The sequence below is a fragment of the Myxine glutinosa genome, chromosome 1 (genome assembly GCF_964187855.1).
Source record: "Myxine glutinosa chromosome 1, kmMyxGlut1.1, whole genome shotgun sequence".
Taxonomy (NCBI): domain Eukaryota; kingdom Metazoa; phylum Chordata; class Myxini; order Myxiniformes; family Myxinidae; genus Myxine; species Myxine glutinosa.
In genome coordinates, this window is record NC_136261.1 from 441,146,798 (window position 1) to 441,170,058 (window position 23,261).

General features: G+C 42.2%; 2 protein-coding genes and 1 long non-coding RNA gene across 4 annotated transcripts in view; 2 read left to right on the plus strand and 1 right to left on the minus strand.

The window, feature by feature from the left end:
- The window catches only part of LOC137419619 (uncharacterized), a 34,445-nt gene extending 14,460 nt beyond the window's left edge, over positions 1-19,985 (plus strand). Inside the window, exons 3-4 of one of the 2 annotated variants that reach the window (XM_078771079.1) lie at positions 18,196-18,336; positions 18,493-19,984. In XM_078771079.1, coding sequence (XP_078627205.1) covers positions 18,707-19,468 — 762 coding nt within the window. In that variant the 5' untranslated portion in view covers positions 18,196-18,336; positions 18,493-18,706 and the 3' untranslated portion in view covers positions 19,469-19,984. Of the gene's footprint in view, positions 1-18,195; positions 18,337-18,492 lie in introns of both variants that reach the window. The other variant, XM_078771078.1, reaches the window with a different exon arrangement.
- LOC144889694 (uncharacterized) overlaps positions 1-23,261 on the plus strand; it is a 798,143-nt gene that overhangs the window by 584,092 nt on the left and 190,790 nt on the right. The window lies entirely within an intron of this gene.
- Positions 1-23,261, minus strand: part of LOC137418362 (E3 ubiquitin-protein ligase Midline-1-like) — a 466,393-nt gene that overhangs the window by 139,060 nt on the left and 304,072 nt on the right. The gene's annotated exons all lie outside the window — the stretch shown is intronic.

The following is a 23,261-nucleotide window of genomic DNA, read 5'->3' on the forward strand; positions in this document are numbered from 1 at the left end:
GGCCGGATGCCCTTCCTGGCACCAACCCTTAGTCGCCTCTTACGATGCACAGGGATACGGTGTTCCTATTCTAAACTGGGGTACACACCGGGATCATTCATCCCAGCAAGCTGGTACTCAATTTGCCGACCTCGGAAGGATGACAGGCTGAGTCAACCCCCCTGGTGTTAATTCAGCGATCGACCGGGATTCAAACCCAGGATCCTAGGATCCCAAGCCGGCACCCTAACCGCTAAGCCAACACCAGGCTCGTTTACAAACAGCTATTTGATGCAGTGCCCAAAGAAGATGTAGCTGAAATGCATCCTCTGTAGCTGGCAGTGAACGAATGTCTCCTTTTTTTGTCGTAAACAAATGACATCTCAGTTCATCCAGTGTGCCATTGAACTCCTTTTTGCCATACAAAGCATAGAAATATTTCTGAGCTGACTGAATTACGCTTGGTTTTGCTTCCAAATCCTCTCCAGGATTAGCATATTCTTCCAAGGGACCGAGGCAATCTGTGCATGCAAGTGCCACGTTAAGAGCCCGTTTTTACCAATGTCGAACGGGTAACTGACTGTGTCGCACCCTGTGAGTATATAGGCATGCAAGTATCATTGCAGTGATATTCAGATTGGGAAAGGTTGATTGCAGGTAATCAGAAATTCTGTGGCAAGGCAAGAACACATCTGCAGATGATGTAGTTTTGTGAAGCCAAAGTTCCTTCAAACCAGATGTATGGGTAATATGGTAGATACCCATGACAATGATGTCTGTGTCATTTGCCTGTACCACAATTCTTTTAACTTTCTGTTCATTCGCTATATATGCAGCATGGGCAAAAATGAGAGTATCTGCTTCTTCATGGCCTGAACCTGATAGGGATGGAACTTCCTGGGCCGATTCTCTGGTCAGCATCATTGCTATTTCTGCGAATCCCCCAATGACAATTTGACATCCTTCAGGGATCCGATTCGTTTCATGACACCATGACTGAGAGAGGTACTTCAAAAGGTTCTCCTTGTTTTCTTTTTTTCCAATGTAGTTTTTCCACTTTGGCACAGGTATGGACGGGTGTGGGATGAATGTCCTCTTTTTCCTTTTGATTGTGATTCCTTTTGCCTCTTTCTCGCCTGCATCTTTCTTCCTGTTTTAGGCTGTTGTGAGGGCTGATATCATATCTATCTCCTAATATGTGTATCGTTTTACATCCTTTTGGCCTCATGCTAATTATCCTATCAAGATATTTTTGCTGAAGCTGGGTGAAGTCTGCACAACCCATGTCCTGAAATCGCTGGACAAATAACATCATGTCCACTATCATGGCACTTTCCTGATCTGTAGATGGTAAATCGTCTAGTTCTTCCCCAGTCTTTACCCATTGATGATTTGAATGCTGTGATATAATCAGCCTTGTTTCCTTTGCGCATTGCATACCCACAAGGATGGTCGTCATCTTGGTCGAATAGGGAACTTGGGTAACTGTCCCATTCATGGGCAAAGGCATCCATTTACTGTGATTCATCGAGGTTTTGTGCGAAGCATAATGATCTCGCAACTGACCCTTCAATGTCAAGTCGCTTCACCTTCAATGCGGTTGTTGCAGGCTTTTTTCCCTTTTCGGTAAATGTCTTGAGGTGAACCGGCACTACCTTTTCATAGTTGTTCTGTTCAACATGGGCAAGTGCTTCAAGTCCCTTCTCCTTGGCTGATACGAGCTCTGTGGATGATGCAACATGGCCAGTCGCAATATTGGTTAGATCTTTTCCTTGGCTGTGACGGAATGGATGCATCATCTTCTCTTTGATAACAAGCTGGATCCGAGAAACTATCTCCCGCTCTTTTGAGGCTGTCTCTTTTTCAGGAAACAACTCGTCCCTTGTCATGTTTGCCATTCGGAGTGTATGTTCAGAAATGGTGGTAAGCTCAGGCAATGCTTTCAGATATTTGTTGATGACTGATTGGCTTTGGGAAATCCCGAAGAACAATTTCGTTTTGGCATTCTTGTTATCGGTCTGTTCAAGCACCATATCTGTCGAAACACCATTATATTTGCCATCTCTTTGCATTTGAAATGGTTAACCAGATACTGGTGTGAAGGGGTTGAATAATGGGCTTTGGCATGGTCTATTGTATAAAGTATAATAATTAACATCATTCATCCCTCACCTGAATGCATACCACAGCAACAGACATTTAAGGCCATTTTCCCTGCAAGAGCGGGGGTTAGCCTTGCGGTCCCCATGACAATCTTCTCCATTGTTCCCTATTTTCTGCATCTCCCCTTGTTATAACCCCCTTGCCTGCATTTCTTCTTTGACCATCTTAAGCCAAGTCTTTCTCGGTCTTCCCCGTCCTCTACTTCCTTCTACATTCATTTCCATCACTCTTATCAACCAGTCACTTTCATCCTTCCTCAACACATGACCAAACCATCTCAAACTGTTTCTCTTCACAGCATCCATCACAGGCTCTATTCCCATCGTCTTTCACAATTCATCATTTGTCTTCCTCTCTCTCAACGATACTCCACACATCCACCGAACCATGCGCATTTCCACCCTTTCCAGCCTTCGTTGCTGCTCGATGTTCATTACCCATGTCTCGCTCCCATAAATCATAACACTTCTCACACATGCAGCATACACCTTTCCCTTCAGCTTCAACGACACTCCCCTCCTCATCAGCACGCCACTCAGTTCCCGAAACTTCTTCCATGCACATCTCACTCAAGCAACCGTTGCCGAGTCTGATCCACCTTCTCCATTCAGCATTTCTCCAAGGTAACAAAATGTTTTCACACCTTCCAGCTTCATGCCGTCTCCAAGATCCAACTCAACATTTCCTCCATCTGCAGCTCCCTCTGTGCACATCTTACACTTGAATGTAGGTGCCACACTGGTTAATGACCCTCTCAAACCACTACATTTTTGATGAACCCACTCAGCGCACATTGTACATTGAATGGAATTCACTCCGACACCTTCCTGCACACAGCACATGGCCACTTCCCAATTCTTTCCACCTCACCACATGCTTTACCACTTGCCATCACCTTGGTTTTTCCGATATTCACCTTCAGACCTTTTGTCTCCATACATTCCTTCCACTTGTTCATATTCTCCTTCAGTCCATCCATACTTTCTGCAATCAACACCAGATCATCTGCCTACAACAACTCCCACGGTAAACCCTCCTTTACGTTCCGAGCCAGCACCTCCATCACAGCTACAAATAGTAGTGGACTTAGTACCGACCCCTGATGCACTCCCACCTTCACCTCAGTCACCACTGTTCCCGTCCTTCGTCCTTACAGCTGTGCGTGCTCTTTTGTACATTGCCATCACTACTCTGATCAACCATTCCTCCACTCCTAACTTCCTCAATACCCCTGTAACTACTTCACATGGAACCCTATCGAATGCTTTCTCCAGATCGACAAACCCAAGAAACAACTTCTTCCTCTTCTCCATGTACTTCTCCTGCAACTGCCTCACAATAAAAAGCACGTCTGTCGTTCCTCTTCCTGGCATAAATCCAAACTGCATTTCGTCAATCTTCACTGTCTTCCTTATCCTCCTCTCCAACACCCTTTCCAATACCTTCATTCCATGCTCCAATAACTTTATCGCTCGATACGAGCGACAGTCCAAAGGGTCGCCTTTCCCCTTGTATAGAGGGACGAGGGTACTAATTTCCCAATCCACTGGAATGCGGCCTTCTTTCACCACCAGATTGCAGATCTCTGTCATTCTCTGCACACCCCAATTTCCCGCTGCCTTCAACATATCTCCCACAACTCCCGTCGGCCCTCCCGCTTTTCTACTCTTCATTGCTTTTATCGCTTCCTCAACTTCCTTCTCGGTTATCTTCTCTGCCGGTCCTAAAACTGGGTTACTCGCTATGTTGCCATCCCATTCATTCTCTGCATTCAACAGTATTTCCATATATCTCTTCCATCTTCATTTAATTCCATCTTGGATCTTGGTCCACAACGATTTGTCCCAATTCAGCCTTCAAGCAACTCACCTCCATCACATCACACCTCTTTCGCTATCTGCTTTGCAATCGTGAATCCCGCTCTCTGACCCTCTTCCAAATCCAAGCGTTCTCCGAACATTTTCCTATATGCCTCCTTCGCCTTTGCTACCTTTCTTTGCAGCCTTCTTGGCTGCCTTATAACTTTCATGCTCTGCCTTTTCTGCCCCGTATCCTTCGCCTTCTGCCACTCCTTGAACTTCTTCCTCTTCTCGTCAATTTTCTTTCCAACTTCATCATCCCACCACCATGTTTCCGAGTGCCTCGGTGGTCCTTTTGTCCATGCACATACCTCACCAACGGCTCCCAACAGACTATCTTTCATTGATATCCAACCATTTTCAAGCTCAACCACATCATCCTCAACCATACTCAGCCTCTCTTTGAATGCCTCCCTCACTGTCACCTCTTTCAACCCACACCTTCATTCTCGGCTGGTACTTCATCCGCCGAGCTCTCCTCGCACCTTTCACCCTTATGTCACAGACAACCAAGTGGTGCTGTGAAACAGCCTCCTCCCCCGGGATGACCTTTGTGTCAACTTCGTAACAACCAAATTCACATCACTCATTCTTATTAATTCTCAATTTCCGTTTCCTTTTCCCAATTCACTAATTTGCATGTGATTTCACTTTTGATTTTTTTTTCTTTTTCCAGCCAGCTCACTGGCCATTCGTTAAACAGTTTCTCTTGAACCAACTCATGCCTGGCTGAATTGAAACAGGCATTCAACCTTTTCAAACAAAACAAATATTTAAATCTATCTATCACACTACACATTCTCATTCACCCATATCTCTACCACACCATTCAAGAGACGCACACAGCCACACACACACCAAAAACTCACTCTTGCACTTGATACAACTCACGAAAAAACGACAGCTACAACTCCATACCCATGTAAAAATACATCTCCCAATTAATTTTTACAAATACAAAATACAGGGAAAACACAAATAAAAATACACAGTCTTCCCGTTCAATGTACAATGCACTTGACCAAATGTCAAACCCCACTGCACCCTACATACTCAGGCTAGGGCTACAGCAAGGACACCGGACCACAACCCCAATTCTTTTGCAGAAAGAGGGAGTTTGTAGCACAGGTCAACAACATCGCGACTAACTGCGGACACTAACTGGGATTTCGCCTGATCAAGGCCCGGTTCCCTCTTTTAACTGAATCAGCCATGACATTCAACTGCCACACATTAAACATACAGCCGCAATTTACATTAAACACAATCAACACAAATGCAAATACAAGTAACAACAACCCCAATGAACATAACACTCGGGTATCAAAATGAGCAATCAGTTCATTGGATACGTTACAAGGTGACAGGAGTGAGGGGGGGAGAGAGCACAGTTCATGCTCTGCTCTCCTCTATCCTTATCATCTCAGTCAGAACAAAGTCACGGTCGCCATCTTTGTTGAGGAATTTAGACCTGAAGTAATTGATGAATCAAGAATTCAACGTCCAAACCTTTTGTCAGAAGAAGGATTGACAGATTTTTAATTCCCGAGGAGGATCTCACTTTTATTTACAAGAAGATACACAGTAAGAAACAATAAACACATTCCTTAACCAAGAATAACACACTGCAAATCAAGAAGAACACACTGCAAATCAAGAAGAGCACATTGCAAGATACACAACAAAATCCTAAGTCAAAGTCGTAAAGTGAAATTCCTGGTACAGTGGAGATGTACATCAAAGAAAACGTCATAAAGACACAACAAATACACCAACATATGCAGGATACAATATCAACTTACAGTATTTACAACCAAGTGGAATCTTGCAGCTGAAACTCACAACGTCTTTTTATACCAGCTGGAAACAAAAGAAATAAATTGGGAGGGGCAAGTAAAGGGAGGAGCGAATATGGGATTGGTCGCATGAATAAAAAGGGGAAGAGAGTAGAAGTTTTGGGTTGAAACCAAATATGGGTGGGAGGGATAGAGCAGTGGGGATTGGTCGAATGAAATATGGGTGGGAGGGATAGAGCAGTGGGGATTGGTCGAATGAAATATGGGTGGGAGGGATAGAGAAATGGGGAAATGCAATTTGATAGGTCAAGTGAAATGTTGGGTTGGGCAGACTTCCGGCTGAGTGAGTTAGATTAGGTCTGCATATTAAAATATCCTTGATGAGGCACATCTGTTCTTCCTTTGTTTGCACCAGACTCTGCGGAGCCAAAACTCCCCCAATTATGCTTGGAGACTTTAAGGACATATGAAAGTCATTCACTGACTATCTCAATGCAAAGCTTTTTCAAACCTTGGAAGAAATAAGTGGATATATCTTTTACTCATCATATTTCTAAATATAAATTTCGAAATACTTGAATGAGTTTTGCAAGCACATGAGGTTATAATTTCAAACCTGCATGCTCTCCGTAATTCATTCATCTTTAACATTATTCTTTCACAGGATTTTAGCATAACTATCCTGATAATTCAGTAGATGTCTATAATTTTAATTATTGCCTTTGAAAAATAATTTCCGGGAACTCCTGACAGTTTTTTTTAAAACTCAAAATGCCGGAGATAGCTCCCCGACTGAAGCAAACTTGTATGCAATAAGGAAGTCCCTATCCAATTTACCAATGCATCAATCCACAGGCACCTATCCCCGAATGTTTTTCTATCTGGCTCTTTAAAAAAAACAAGACTGCATACAATCTTTTGATAGTTCCACACAATTTTCAAGACTAAAAACCAGTCATAAGATGAACTTGCATGCGAAGCAAGTGGTTAGAAAGAAAGGTGCATGTGGATCCCATCCCTACAGGTCACGCACACATTATTTCACCTTAATTGTAGCAAACATTTAAAATGCGGAGCATTGTGAAGATGGAGATTCGTTTTTATCAAACACAATGGAAGTTGTAAACCAGTTAAGTATTTTACCTTGAAAACAATATTTTTCTATAACTTGCTTATTGAACTCAGTAAAAAACATTTTAGACATCTATTTGAGTATATTTTAAAGGCATAACGTAATGAGATTTACTGAATCATAATTCGACATTGCACAGAATAAATTTATCATTTGGGAAGACCTAATCCAACACTATATTTCAAAGCGCCATATCTAACTATATGACCCTTAGTCATAAAGAAATAATTACAGTACCTTTATTAAAACTACACCAAAATGATTTACCATTCTGTGGTTTTACACTTTCCCTATCAAATAAATTTGGTCAGGGTGCCAGCGATAATTCGCCGACGCTCCCTCCTTTTTCAGCAAACACCGTAAAATAATTGTTTTGCTTTTTAATTTCCCGACAGTTCTGAATGGAATTTATATGCAAACACTCTCTATTTTACCACTAAACATGCAGTAAAAAAAAAAGTGTAGTATAAAAAAATGTATAAACTTATATGTATCACGGTAAATAGTTTAAATTTCTCGCTGTTGTGATGGCGACATAAAAAACCCATTCTACCCAATGCCAGAGATAACTCGCCTACTGAAGACAAATTTTAACTATTTGATGGAAATCATTAAAAAAAACTTGTTCACTAGGTGAGTAGGACCAAAACACACGATTTTGACCAAGTGATGCCTGGAAAAAATTACTCGGTTCACAGATAAATTTTACACTTACACAATACCATAGGAGGAGAGTTTGGTGAGCAGAGCAGGGTGGCAGACCGTATCGAAGCCACGAGATATGTCAAGGAAGACTGCTCTAATTTTCTGTTTGAGATTGAGGACCTCCATCCATTGTTGAGAGAGCACAAGCAGCATGTAGAGAGTAGAGTGACCTGGTCTGAATCCAAATTGATGATCAGAGATCAAGCCATTGGAGAAGAGGAAGGATTTGATATCTGAAGCAATGATGGATTCTATGACTTTGCTGATAATTGGGAGCATGCTGATTGGTCTGTCGTTGCAAGGATCTGTTTTTGCACATTTTTTGTGCAAAGCGGTAATGTTGGCTGATTTCCAAGCTGATGGCAGATGACCTTGAGCAAAAGAGACGGTGAAAAGAACAGAGAGAGGGTGTGAAAGAGTGGAAGAACAGGATTTTAGCACCCGTGGGCTGATGCCGTCTGGTCCAGTTGCAGAATCAGAGTCGAGGATTGGCAAAAACTTCTCCACCTTGTCATGAGAGAAGAACACAGAGTCCAGGAGCAGCTGGTAATGACTGGGTACGGTGGGTACAGAGAGAGATGGGTTTGGGACACAAGATTTTGAGGCAAACATCGAGTTGAGGCGTTCAGCTTTTTCACGTGCGGAGTCAGCTGTGTAGCCGTTTGAGGTAAGGGAGGGGATGGAGGGGGAACAAACACCAGAAACAGATTTGACAAGACGCCACCAGGATTTGGAAGAAGTCTGTGTTTCCACTGAGCTGGAAGCAGGCTTTTGTCGTCCCTGTCTTTAAAGGCCCCGGTGAGTAATCAGATCCTTCTCACTCTTGGCCTGTTAGCCTGCTACCCATTATCAGCAACGTATTATCCTTGATATCCTTGATACAATTCTTGATAAAACATCCTTGATAAATCAATTCATTATATTATCATTGATATGTTATCCTTGCATAACCCTTGATAAAACAACAATTCATGACTCATCTAGAAACCCACAACCTTCTAACATGATGTTCAGTATGGCTTGAGACGGTCAAGGTCTTCTGGTGATGTGCTATCCCTAATCACTGAACATGTGAATGGGGTTTTGGATCATTGTGGAAAAGCCAGGGTTGTTGCTCTCGACGTCTCAAAGGCTGAAATCATATGGCATTTCTGGAGAATTGCTTGATACAATCTCTGACTTCCTTGCAAATCGTCAAATCTCTGTGGTGCATGAGGGACAGTAATCCCCTGTGCATTATATGAATGTTAGTGTTCCTCAGGGATGCTGATGTTAGCGGAAGGGGATTGTGTGAGAGATGGCCGGGACACCATCTTCATGGTGTTGGAGATATGCTGGTGGATCTGTCCCTGAAATATACGGTCTTGTTCATGACGATCAGTGCCATTGTTTAGCATTTTTTGGTGACACAACATTTGCTCAGGAAATTGGCAGAATTTCTGATTTCCTCACCGGCGCCATTTTTGGCTTTACCAGGAAAACCGTCCCTTCCATGGCCGAGGTGGTTGTCATCCTTTCATACCTACCTGCTTGCAATGAATCTGCAAAATGCGGAGGATTCGCAGAGATGGCCTTTGCTGATACACTGCCCGGGCATGGAGGGTCAACGCATTTTCTTGACGCTGGGTCCTGCACCCACCTATGCAGCAGCCAATGCCGTGCTTGCTGCGCATTTCGGACCCACTCGGAGCACCCTCATTCAATGGTTCAAATTCCGACAAGGCCAGAGGCCCAGTGAGTCAATTCTCCAATACATTTATACATTGTGAGAATTAGCACTTCCTTATAAATTTTGTGCACTTCACGATGAGGTGATTAGAGATCAACTGATTGAGAACACATTGTGTGTACAAGTGAGGGAGAGATTTTTACTCGAATCTGATGACCTAACCTTGACTCAACCCATAAAGATAGCCAGTCAAGTGGAAGCAGCTTACCAGTGTGCACAAAAACTTATCAGAACACTCACCTGCGACAGCTACAGACTGCGCAGTTCAGGGAATTCGGCAAACTCTCACACCAGATGCCACTGAGCTCACAGTACAACATACGCAGCAGCACCCCACACGTTCTACACTGCATTGCTGAAACTGTGGGTCCACTAGGCACGAGTCCAGGGCTGCTAATTGCCCTGCCCGAGGCCAACGGTGCAGAAATTGTGGAAAATTTAACCACTTTGCCAGGTGATGTCACTCCACCTCAACACAAGCAACCGTTCAACCACAGACCTCGTATACTGTACCAGCCAAAATCTATTCTGTCCTATCAACTTCATCAAATTTTAAAACGTGTTGTCTTTCTCAATGACATGTGCATACCTCTGCTCCCAGACACAGGTGCCAAGGTGTCTCTTCTGAATTTGGAAATATACAGACGATATTTTTCTGACATGACCCTGCAACGGTCATGTCCCACCCTCACTGGTTACAGACATGCCAAAATTGGCGTCATGGTCATATAACAGCTGTCAGTACGTCATGGTGTCCAGTCTCTTTTGGTTCACGAGTTATCAAGTGACCATTATATTCGTCATGTGTGTGAGTCTGTCTGTGTGTGTGTCTGCCTGTCCGCAGCATAACTACCCGATGATATCATCCGATCTTGATGAAACTTGGGTGGGAGGTTGATATCATGATCGAGTTGGGTCCTGCCTAGAGTGGGCGTATTGCGCCAATTGTGGGTAAAGCCACGCCCGAAAAATATGTCTTTTTAGGGGTAATCAATTTCAAGCTACATCTTCTCCGAGGGGTTTGGTGGAATCTGACAAGGGTTTCGATATTTGGTCTGGCCAATGTCATGTCTCGCCCCACGGAGCTCGATTTTTCATTTTTATTTTTTATTTTTATCTTTATATTTATTTTTTATTATCTTTATTATCTTTATCTTTATTTTTTATTATCTTTATTTTATTATCTTTATTATCTTTATTTTTATTATCTAAAAATATCTTTATTATCTTTATTATCTAAAAAATTATCTTTATTTTTTTCATTATTATTATTTTATTTTTTTCATTTCATTTTTCATTGAATTTTTGGTATTGTGTAGCTAACTAACCTCATGACTGTTTAAACATTATTTTATATCTCATTTTTAGTTCAGTAACCTTCGTTTTGACATTTCCTGGCCTGTTTCGGTTATAGTCAGTCCTTTGTCATTGAATGCCGCTCGCTTGTGAACCATCATCGTCTCCTGACTTGTTTAAGTTTACATTCTACATTACAAAAAATGGTGATAATTTAATGGGCCTCGACCTGTTTGCTTCTTTTGGGTCTTCCTTGATGGAATATAGTGGCACGGCCATATTGCAAGTGTCCTCCCCCTGGCGGCAAACAATGGCCTGCACGCTTTGATGGTTTAGGCATCCTCTCTGCATTTGTTCACCAACCCAAAGTAAATCCTGCTGTGGCTCCGGTTATTCAGCCACTACGCCGCATTCCTCTTGCCTTGTTGGACCAGGTCGCGACTAAATTGAATGTCCTCTTGGAGTCTGGCATAATAGAGCCTATCAATGCACCCCCCTGGATTTCCAAACTCGTTATAGCAAATAAAAAGTCCAGGGACATCGAGTTTGTGTAGACTTGCGTGCGGTGAACATAGAAATGATTCCTGACAAATATCTGCTTCCAACAGCTGAAGACCTGTTTCTACGGCTCTACGGTCTTTTGGAAGTTGGACTTATGCCAAGGTTATCGCCAAGTTCCCCTTGCTTCAGACAGGATGGACCTTACGGCTTTTGTGACTCATACCGGAGTTTTTTGTTTCACCCGCATGCCGTTTGGCTTATGCTACACACCCAGCTGTTTTCAAAAGATTATGTCATCCATCTTCGCTGGCATCCCAGGCATGTCCTTGGACTTAAATGACAAAGTGGTACACGGTCCCAACACCTCAGCACATGATGAACGCTTGGTCCAAGTGCTCCAAAAACTTGCTCAGCACAACTTAAAACTGAATGGCAACAAAATGTGTTTTTGCGGTACCCGAAATAGAGTTTGTGGAATTTAAGCTGTCACCTCATGGGATATCCCCTCTCCAGTCCAATGTGGAAGTGACTCACTGCATCCCTGAGCCTCAGTCTGTTTCTCAGCTGGCCTCCTTTTTGGACATGGCGGCCTACGACATCCGGATCTTGCCACAGTACTCAGCCATCACTGCACCATTATGTAAGTTTCTTTGGAAGGAAGCCTCCTGGAATTGGACCCCATCCTGTCAAGCAGCCATATACAGGTTGAAAGCTCAGCTCACTACAGCCCCTCACCTTGCTCATTTTGACATCAACAGTGCCCCATTGGTCACCTGTGATGCTTCAACAACGGCGTTGGGGGCTCTTTTGTCCCAGGTGCAGGGTGGCGTGGAGAAACCCATCGCTTTTGCATCCCGTGCCTCGAGTCCCATGGAGCAAAAATATTGAGAGAGAGAGACAGAGACAGAGACAGAGACAGAGACAGACAGAGAGACACTGACTTTTTTATTACAAAAAAAAACAAGCCAGTCGGTGAAGATACTATTCAATACAGGCACAATAATCAAAAATACAGAAAAGAAAAAGAGATAATGACAGGAAATCAAAACAGTACAATGAACTAGAAAAGAAAAACAACAACAGAAAAACCGACCACACACTGATTCAATCCAAACAAACCTACAAATATATCATTAATTCATTCTCCTGCACCATGCAGATCCCATCAAAACACCAGATGTTCATAAACTCATCAATACATTTCTTTCTTTCAGAATCACAAAATTCAAGTTTGAGTCTTGCAGATATCAAGGCATTAAAAAAGAACAAGACATCACATTGCCCAATCGGCTTTCCTTTCAGTTTTTCCTTCCTCGATAAATAAATTGCCATTTTCGCCGTGGCCACTAAAAACAAAAACAACATATGTACATGTTCTTTCATATCATTGAAACCAAAAATAAATGATCGCAGAGAAAAAGCGATCTTCATTTTTCCAGCCATGTTGTTCAGCCATTGAAATAAAGGCACAAGCCTTGCACAATCAACGTACGCATGGAACACATCCTCTGTGTAAACACAGAACTGGCAACACGTAGATGTGGGCGCGAAATGACTCACTAATTTATTAGACGGAATGATCCAGTGTATCATTCGCCACTGGAGATCACCTGTCCTTTTGCTTACCAGCTTACTGTATATTGATTCCCATGCAGGCTCAGATGGGAGTCCTTCCGGCATTAGCCCTTTCCACCTGGCCACTCCATTTAACGGTGAGTTCCCAAGCAGAACTGCAGTGCATAACCGATACAGGTCTTTACTACTGCATTTCTGAAAAATGTTTTGTCCCTCACTAATTTGGGGCAAGTCTCCATGACTAGGCTGTACCACTAAACCAGGAAAATGCCAGTCATTGGATGTCACCAAAACTTCCTGGGTCCATCTTAGTCCAAGTTGGAAGCTTTTCTTTACTATTTCCTTTAGTACTCTTCCGATTATTCTGTTTCACCATATTCCAGTCATATCAGCTATCTCTTGCACCGTCTTCCACCCCCAACCAGAATCATGGCGGAGGTCCAACACTTTGATTATGCCCGCTGTAATAAAGTGTTGATAAAAGTCTCGGCTTCTTGGAATTGCAGGAAACAGTGGGTTGTAAAAAAGGGGTTCTTCCACAAACATGCTTGTAGCATAGGTTTCTTGCTGGTGACTAGTCGAAAGGCTTTGCCAGGCATTCAGAAGGCTCTGATAGAATGATGGTAGATGAGATGTGTCGACATGTTGGCGTTGGACTAAGAAAAGTTCAAGGCCCTATCCGAGCCCGCTTGCTTTTCGCAGCACGTGATAGGCCAGAAGTCGGCTTGGCAGTCGTTCCTTGTACAGCAACTGCTGTATGGTACACAGCCGAAAAGCCATGATACGACTTTTTATGTCGATCACTCCCTGGCCACCTTCAGACAAGGGGCTACATATGACATTTGGTAGTAACCAATGGTGACCACTCCAAAAAAAATCCACGAGTAGCCTCTGCACTGCCTTTAGTAGTGCCTCTGGCGGCTGAAGGCAGATAAACCTATGCCACAGGGAAGAAGCCACCAAATTATTAACCACTAGAACCCTGCCTTTGTAGGAAAGGTGGGGCAGAGCTCGTTTCCACAGTCCCAGTCTTTTTTTGACATGCTCAACAATCCCGTCCCAATTTTTGTGGACGTAATGTGGAGATCCCAGGAAAACCCCAAGGTATTTGACTCCGTCTTCCACCCATTTTAACTTTATTGGTAGATGCACAGGTGGTACCAGCACTCTTCCAGGTGGAATGTTCTTGAGACAGGGAATCCATAAGGCCTTACTCTTGTCCCAGTTACACTTCAAAGAAGAAGCGAGGCAAAAAAGATTTAAACATTCAACAAGTGCTGGGATATCACTCTCCTTCTTAACAACCACACAGACATCATCTGCATAAGCCGATACAACTACTGAAGGACTCCCAGGGGATACAGTCACTCCTGAAATATTTTTCCTAAATAAAATTAGGAGTGATTCCATTACCAAGGAAAATAATAACCCAGAAACCGGGCATCCTTGTCTCACCCCTCTTTGAACCTGTACCGGAGAGCTGAGTTCGTTATTTATTTTAAATAAACTAAATATATTGTTGTACAACAAAGTCACGTAGGCCCTAAAATTGACACCAAAGCCACATGCTTCTAGCACACGATACAAAAAAACATGATCCACACTGTCAAAAGCCCTTTCCAAATCAAGGAATATTATCCCAAAATCTTTTTCCAAGCAATCACATTCCATTAAATCTCTAATCAAAAAAATATTATCATAAATAGATCTGTTTGGGATGCAGTAATTCTGATCATGGTGGACTAGATCACCGATTACCGTCTTCAACCGACTGGCCAACACTTTTGACAATATTTTGTCGTCCGTCCATAATAACGAGCCCGGCCGCCAATTCTTTATCTGTCGTAGATCCCCAGTCTTTGTAATCAGCGACACCACTGCTCTTCTGAAGCTTAGTGGGAGTTCTCCAAGCACCAAGGATGATTCCAGGACATTCAATAATTCAGGGCCCAAAAGGTCCCAAAAAGCCAAGAAAAATTCTGCCGGTAGGCCGTCAATCCCAGGAGCTTTCCCCGAGTCCATTTCACTTAGGGCCTGCGTTAGCTCAGGCAAAGTAATTGTTGAATCCAGGCCCAGGCACTGAGGCTCAGTTAGCGATGAAAGGTGAGAAGTTAAAAATTCCATGGTTTGCTCACAAACATTTTGTTTTGCATAAACTTTTGAAAAAAACTCTCTAATGCACAACCTTACATCTCCAGGGTTGGCAACCATGTTTCCCCTAAAGTCTTGTTCAGAGAAAAGGGTTTTGGGTGACTTATTTACAAAATCCATTTGGAAGAAAGATTTACTCGGGGTGTCTGATACCTTTAAATTGTTTATTCTTAATCTGATTAACAGGCCTGCTGCTTTCTCCTGAATCAGCTCTCTCAGTTGAGCCTTCTTTTCAACCAATAACCTGTGGTCTCTTCTGATATTATCTTTAGCCAGTTTACACTCTAACCGTATAATATCAGCTTCTAAACAAGCCATTGTTATATTTTTTACTTCAGTTTCATTTGAAACAAACTGCTGACAAAACACTCTAATCTGAGCTTTTGTGTTATCCCACCATAATGCTAAGGAAGAGAAAGAGGGCTTTTTTGAAAGTTGGATGACCCAAAAAGCACGGAAGGCGTCTTTAAACAAAGCATCTTCGAGAAGACTGGTATTGAATTTCCAGTATGCACTTTTGCGTAAGGGTTGAGGGAAAAAGAGGCCCATGGTAACTAAATGATGATCAGAAAACAAAGATGGAAAATGATTTGGAGAGATAACCGCATTCCTGAACTGTGAGTTTATGTACCAACGGTCAAGTCTAGTGAAGGTCATTCTCCCATTGGCACATCGTCCCCAAGTATACTCAGCTTTGTTGGGGTAATGCAGTCTCCGTGCATCTAGCACACCCACTGCCGAAAAATAATTTAACAAATCAGTACTACCTTCGGGATGAGGTTCTGCTGTATTTCGGTCTATACTGGGTTTAAATGTGCAATTAAAGTCACCCCCCATGCAAATACAATTATTGAGATCTATCGACTGCATGTGTCGAATTAAAGATGAAAAGAAAGCTCTTCGTTCCACACTCTCACTTGGTGCATAAACGTTGAATAGTGTAAACCGAAAATTCTTAATGACCAGTTCCAATGAAATAAACCGGCCTTTAATCACCTCCTGGAAGAGGCATGACTCAGGTACTAGGCCTGGTCTGAGTAAAAAGGCTACACCAGCAGAAGAAGAAGACATGTTACTAAAAAAACATTGTCCTTTAAAGAGGCGACACCAGTCGTACTCCCCATTTTGAATTATATGGGTTTCCTGGAGTAAGAGTACATCAATTTTCTTGCGCTCAAATAAACTTTTCACCTGAACCTGGCGGTTTTGGCTTGCACCTCCGCCATTCATATTTAAGGTTCCAAAGGTGATTTTTTTCATGGATTATCAAAAGGCGTGAGCGGTTGTTGGGAAATCTCGCTCCCTGCTTTTGTAATAGCCTTTCTAAGCCGATGAAACAGCGACCTTGTTAAATGAAATTCATCCGGCCTCCTAATTATGTCCTTTGCAGCCTGGATGAATGAAATTAAATCAGGAAAATGATCTTTTACAATCACATTTCGGTGTCGGTAGGTGTCATTCAGAAAAGAAATAACAAGTTGAGGGGCTATGGGTAACTGATCTGATGAAGATTGAGACAACTCAGTCATCTCAACTTCATCCTCTGAATCTGACAAATCAGAAACAGCTCCGCCCGGGTCACATATATCAGTCTGCACAGTCCCCATTTTGATTCCAGCCAAGTCCGAAGATTTGCTGGAATGTTCTATGGTAGAGTCATCCTCACTCTGGTACCCGGGACATTCAGCAAGAGCTGAAATCTCGGCTTCACCCTCCTGCAGGGAGATGTTCACTGGCTCAGTTGACGAACCAGTGTCATGATTTAGATCTTGCAGTGGTAAAGAGGGGCTTGGGGCTGAGACATTCCCAATCCGCTCGGTCTCAGCAGGTAGTGAAGGTGGCGGCTCACTAATGAGCTCACCATCATCTTTAGTCTCACCATCTACTTTTTCTCCCAGGTTTTCGGTGCTGCCTGATAATGTTTCAGAATTAATTAATTCAGGTTCCTTCTCCCTGGTGTCAATACAGCTTGTGGACACCTGAGAAAGACGTTCCAGGGCGTCTGCACCCACACTCTCTTTATCCAACACTACCTTTTTCAAAGTAATGTTGGAGTTACAAGCACCACGTGCTCTTCGTTTTTATATGCTGGTGTATCCGCGCCTCAAATAAATGCTCTTGTTCATAATGATCAGTACCATTGTTTAGTATTTATTGAGTGACACAGCATGACCCAAGTGTGTGAATGGAGTGAGATTGACTGTGGTGTGGATCGTGTGAAGAAATGGTGTGCGCGAGATTGTGAGATGGCCAGTGTGTGTAAGTTGTGTGCGCTTGTTTCCGAGGCAGCTTGTAAGCGTGCATGGTTTGGGGATGTACGACGGGTGCGAGAGTGGGTGTGGTGAAAGACACGTGGCTGCGTGTATGCGTGTGATGTCTGTAGAGTTTCTGTAGCATGACAGTGGATGTGGAGAACACGTAGGAAATCTGCCGAATGTCAATGCCAAAAATTAAATTAACAGGCAGGCTAAGGATGTGCCGCCAAACTTTCCCACAGAGGGAGGCTTACAAGGGATAGAATATTGAGTGTGGAAGTGGCTGAAAAGCTGGGACGCCAGATAAAATCGCTGCTGTTTGAACGTGCTGGGCACCCGAGGAGAAGCTGCCTGCCTGTTCATGCCATGAAAGGATCACCTGCCAAGATTAATTGTGTTGCCAGGTTTGGCGGTCTCAATCCATGTCAGTCATTGCTTAACATCCCATGTGGCTGTGACGCTATCCACAGTACGGCGGCTATTCAGGTCCAGAGGTCGCAGAGAGTCTGAGAAGTCCCACTCGTGAAGCACGCCAAACCTTATGTCTGCAACAATATTTTCACTTTGTCTGCCTACTTGGCATTCAAACAAAATTGAAAATCATTGCAAACCGGAAAAGTACTGTTCATAATGACATCATAAAGGATACAAAGCACAGGCACAAATAACCAATGTAATGTGTTAGAGTGATGCAAAAGAAACTGTGCAACGCAAGTAAATTCCAGAATATTTTTTAAATGAATTTTACAATCTTCATTTTATTTAGATTGAATTAAATACTTGAACACTGTCGAACACAAATCGTCTTCTTGTTACTTCCGCTATGCTCCAATTTAGTGATACTTGGACATGTTAAATAGGGGGGTGAACAAGGGTGATGTATAAGACTGCTTCAATGCCGCTTAATATCCGGAATTTTTCTTCTTAACAATCTTTAATTTCATTATTATATTCAAATTGAAGTGGACATTCAATGACGTAACATGTTCTATGAGCTGTCCAGAAGTCCTCAATCTCATTTCTCTGCAAAAGACTGACACTGATTTGTACACAGGTGATGCCTATTGTGTAAATATGGAAGGCAGACAACACAACAACGATTCATCTGTAACAGAAGATTCAAAATGTTCTTCTGCAAAGGAAGGTTCAGATGATATTCACATGACAAACGGAAGTGCTTTGCGTTTTGCAACTGGTGAGTGAAAATGTAAAACATTAACATATATATTTTATAATTAACATATACAATTAACAATATACAATTTTATAATTAACATATATAATTTTTGGAAAAGATTTAAATATTTTGTTTTTGACCAAAAAAAAGGAAATGTGTTCTTGTTTTCTGTAGAACAATCCAGAAGGAATATGGGACCAAAAAGGTCCAGTCGCAGCTTGACAGTGAAGAAGAAGCCTTTTCTGAAGAAGCAATCACGAGATCAAGACTCATTTCGTATAAAATGCAAGTGCATGTCTGGTCCTCGCAACACCAAGATTAACTTTAAATTAAACAAACACAAAAAGGCTCTGGAAAGGCAAAAAGTTACAAGTGTCATGTGTGCAGAATGGATTTTACTTCAACGAGTAACATCAAAATGCACATGAGGATCCACACTGGAAAACGCCCCCACAAGTGCTCTGCCTGTGATAAAGGTTTCTCTCGAAAAGGTAATTTGAAATTACATATGAGGTTCCATACAGGAGAGCGACCGCACAAATGCTCGATATGCGATAAAAGTTTCTCTCGAAAATACAGTTTACAATCACATATGATGATCCATACAAGAGAGAATCCCCACAAATGCTCGATATGTGATAAAGGTTTCTCTCAAAAAGGCAGTTTGAAATTACACATGAGGATCCATACAGGAGAGCGACCCCACAAATGCTCGATATGTGATAAAGGTTTCTCTCAAAAAGGCAGTTTGAAATTACATATGAGGATCCATACAGGAGAGCGACCGCACAAATGCTCGATATGTGATAAAGGTTTCTCTCAAAAAGGCAGTTTTAAATTACATATGAGGATCCATACAGGAGAGCGACCCCACAAATGCTCGATATGTGATAAAGGTTTCTCTCAAAAAGGCAGTTTGAAATTACATATGAGGATCCATACAGGAGAGCGACCTTACAAATGCTCGATATGTGATAAAGGTTTCTCTCAAAAAGGTCATTTTAAATTACATATGAGGATCCATACAGGAGAGTGCCCACACAAATGCTCGATATGTGATAAAGGTTTCTCTCAAAAAGGCAGTTTGAGATCACATGTGAAGATCCATACAGGAGAGCTGAAATCTGAAATACCAGGATATGGAAAATGAGGTAAAGAGGTTTTAAAAATGACAGCTTCAAAAAATGTTAAATTTATTAATCTGGTTCTCCATATTCCCATAATAGAGAATTATTGATAAATTGATGCCATAACCCCAAATGGTAACAGAACTTAATCTCTCAATCTGATCTTGGATCTCATTGTGCTTCTTTCAGGGTTTTTCTTTGGTTGCCAGGTTGTAATTCCTCTTTCTGCACTTGCCATGTATCCAGCCAAGTTGCATTTGAGGTTTTTGATTGTGACGAGTGTTTCGGAATTTTGATTTCTGTCTGATTTGGTTGTTTTTCTTGTCCCTTTTTGGTTATGCCCAGATGGCATCTTTCCATGGCAGTTTGGACATCAATTGTTGCTCTATCTTTGCTGTAGTCCGTGTTTGATTGACATGTGTGATGTGGGGAGAACACCCTTGTTGTAAAATTGTTAATCAGAAGAAGTCTCCTGCCTATGTTTTTCATGAAGCTTAAATTTGTGAAGGGTTTTGCAATAAAGAGAGGTCCCAAAAGCACAAATGCACTGTCTGTGTTGTTGGGAATTCTAGGGAAGATACCTGTCAATGAAGGGGGTTCGTAGATGTCTGACCTGAAGTGAGAAATTAACTTTGGAGTGTGCATTGGTAAAAACAAGAATTCAATGTAAATATTCAATGAGCATATGTCACAATGGGTGGAGCTGGTAACCTCGACAACCTCATTCCATTCCATCAGTGAAGATTTCCAATCCGTGCTTGTTGTACCTCTGAAGTACTGCTTGAGGGGTGCAGGAGGTCTAAGGGGTGGAAAGGGTTTAAAAGAGTGAATGTGAAGTCAATAAATTACCTAGGGTTCGTAAATAGATTAACTCGGGAGTGCACCACGGAAATAATGGGCCAAATGACGTCCTCATGACTGTTTAAAACCCCTATTCAGGTGCATTGTTGTAAAAAGTCTCATTGTGGAAGGTTTCGTTGTGATTAACCTTGGGAGCTCAAAGCAGTAAGGTCACAAACAAACTGAAAAACTCACCTTATTGTGAGTGAGGTAGATGTTGGAGGTTTACCCGTTGGCACGTGGTGGCTTGTAGATGGTGGCATGTGGGTTTGTGGCGGGCATTGTGTATGAGGATCTACCCTCGTACATGATGATGTATTTTGTGTGTATATTTGAAGGTGAATGTTTTGTAAAGTTAGCTAAGTGGTCACCTTTTTTTCTACAAACAACCTTTTTTTTTTACCCTTGAGAGTTGTTGTTAGATGAGCACCAAAATTGCTTTTAAATCGATGTATTGGTTGTGTTTGTACTATTTTTGGTTTTTGAATGATCAGCGCAATTGAGAGGTCACGTGACTCCTTTAGCAATTATGTTAAAGGGTTAAATGAAGAGTTCTTTTTCACATCTGAGTTACCAGTCCTGTGTCTCGCGGATGAGAGATTAGAATTAAATCGAGATGACATATATCTATCTGCACACCACAAGCTTAATTAAAACAATATCTGACATGTACATTGTTTTCAAGTGACTTTATTCCACACCATAAGTGAAGTAAAACTCATGTTATCAACATCACAATATCTGCCATGTAAATTATCTAAGAATAACTTTATTTCATATACGTTACTGGTAGCTACAATAATTTTACATAAGCTCAAGCATTTTTTTTGTTGGTGTTGAGATTGTTTCTTTGTAGACTACGTTGGTAGTTATTCAACCTTCTTGCGGAAAAATAGAGAAATCTCTTGGCGATCTTACTCTAGAACATGTAACATACACCTGACCATGTGAAAAGCAGGATAACTTCAGATGGAGGCCTGCAACTGTAAGGGTCTGTCCTTGTGCTTTACTTATAGATTGAAAAACAAACTTTTATTTGAAGTTGCAATCTCTTAAACAGAAATGGATAATCTGATGGGATCATTGGAATTCTTGGTATGAATACTTCTTCACCCTTATATTTCCCTGTTGTTATTGTGGCCTCCAAGGCATGTAGCAGCATCTTCTTTATACCAATCTTGTTGCATTCATAATCTTGGTGCATCGAGATTTTTCAATTGAATGATTGGAATCCCAACTTTCAAGAATAAAATATGGTGTGGCCCTCCTGGTGGTATCAGACTTGAGAAACTCTTTGAAACTTGATACAGGATATTGTGAAGCATCATCATCATTTGGTACAGTGTCTATTTACGTGACGCTTCTTTTCCTGGAATTTATTTTATCAATTGTCTTTTGATCTTTTCTACATCAGAATTCTTAGGACCGAAGATTACCCTTCCACAAAACCAATCAATGTCTTGTGATATTGCTTAATAGTTGGGAAGACATTACTGTTAAGTTCTTCTTCATCTTTTACAATAATTCCACATCCATTTGGGATTGTAATTTGGTTGGAATTGTGAGCTCGTGGAATATTGCCATCTCCAATATCAAGGAGTAATTTGGCAAAATTGCCAACTTCCTCATCCTCTGAAAGATGAACTCTCATATTCACTGTCAATGTAAATGACATAACTTTACCCCAAGGAGGAGATGCCTTCACACTTCCTTGATTTTCATCTGCTTCAATTCCTCTTGGTACAACGGGGCGAATTTGTCAGAAATCCCCAGAAAGAATCAGTGGAGTTCCTCCCATAGCATAACTACTTTTCTTTAAGTATTGGAGTGTATTATCTCATGCCTCAAGACTTTTTTTGTGTGTGACATAGTGCACTCGTCCCGGAAGATAACATTGGATCTCTCAAGACATTGCCCTTTGCAGAGCCTTTGTCAATATTGCACGTTGGTGTCTCCTCATTTTGAGTGTTGAGTGATAGTTTGAATGTGGAATGAGCTGTCCTACCACCAGGAAAGAGAGTAGATGCAATTCCTGAAGATCCTAGCAACAATTCCTGAAGATCCTGAAGATCCTAGCTAGGAAACAGATCCTAGCAACTACAGACCAATCAGCCTTCTCCCAATTATCAGCAAAGTCATGGAATCCATCATTGCTTCGGATATGAAATCTTTCCTCTTCTCCAATGGCTTGATCTCTGATCATCAATTTGGTTTCAGACCAGGTCACTCTACTCTGGACATGCTGCTTCTGCTGTCTCAACAATGGATGGAGGTCCTCAATGCCAAACAGGAAATTAGAGCTGTCTCCCTCAACATATCACGTGCCTTCGATACGGTCTGGCACCCCGCTCTGCTCACCAAACTCTCCTCCTTTGGTATCCATGGAAATCTCCACGCATGGCTGGCGGACTTCCTCTGTAGTCGTAGTCAACGTGTGGCCCTGAATGGTTTTCTCTCATCTCCTCTTCCTGTTCAGGCTGGAGTTCCCAAAGCAGTGTTCTGGGCCCTGTGTTTTTTCTGGTCTTCATCAACGATCTCTCTGACTCTCTTGAAAATCCTCTCTATCTCTTTGCTGATGACTCCACTCTCTGCCACTCCATTCCTCATCCCTCAGATCGGCAGTCTGCAGCCTCCTCACTCTCTGCAGACCTGCACAAAATCAGACTGGGCAAACAAGTGGAACATGTCTTTCAATCCTGACAAATCTTGCACTCTTACGATGTCTCTCAGAAAAGACCGACTGGAAAACCCTCCCATCTACTTTCTAAATAATCCTCTCCAAGAAGTTCTGTCACTCAAGCTTTTGGGTCTCACTATCTACCATGATCTTTCCTGGGAAAACCACATTTCCAAGCTGGCCTCCAAAGCCAGTCGCCGACTGGGCATCCACCATCGTGTGAAGTCCTTCCTTGGCACACCTGAGCTCCTCACCACATACAAGGCTTTCATCCACAGCTCAATGGAGTACTGCTCTCC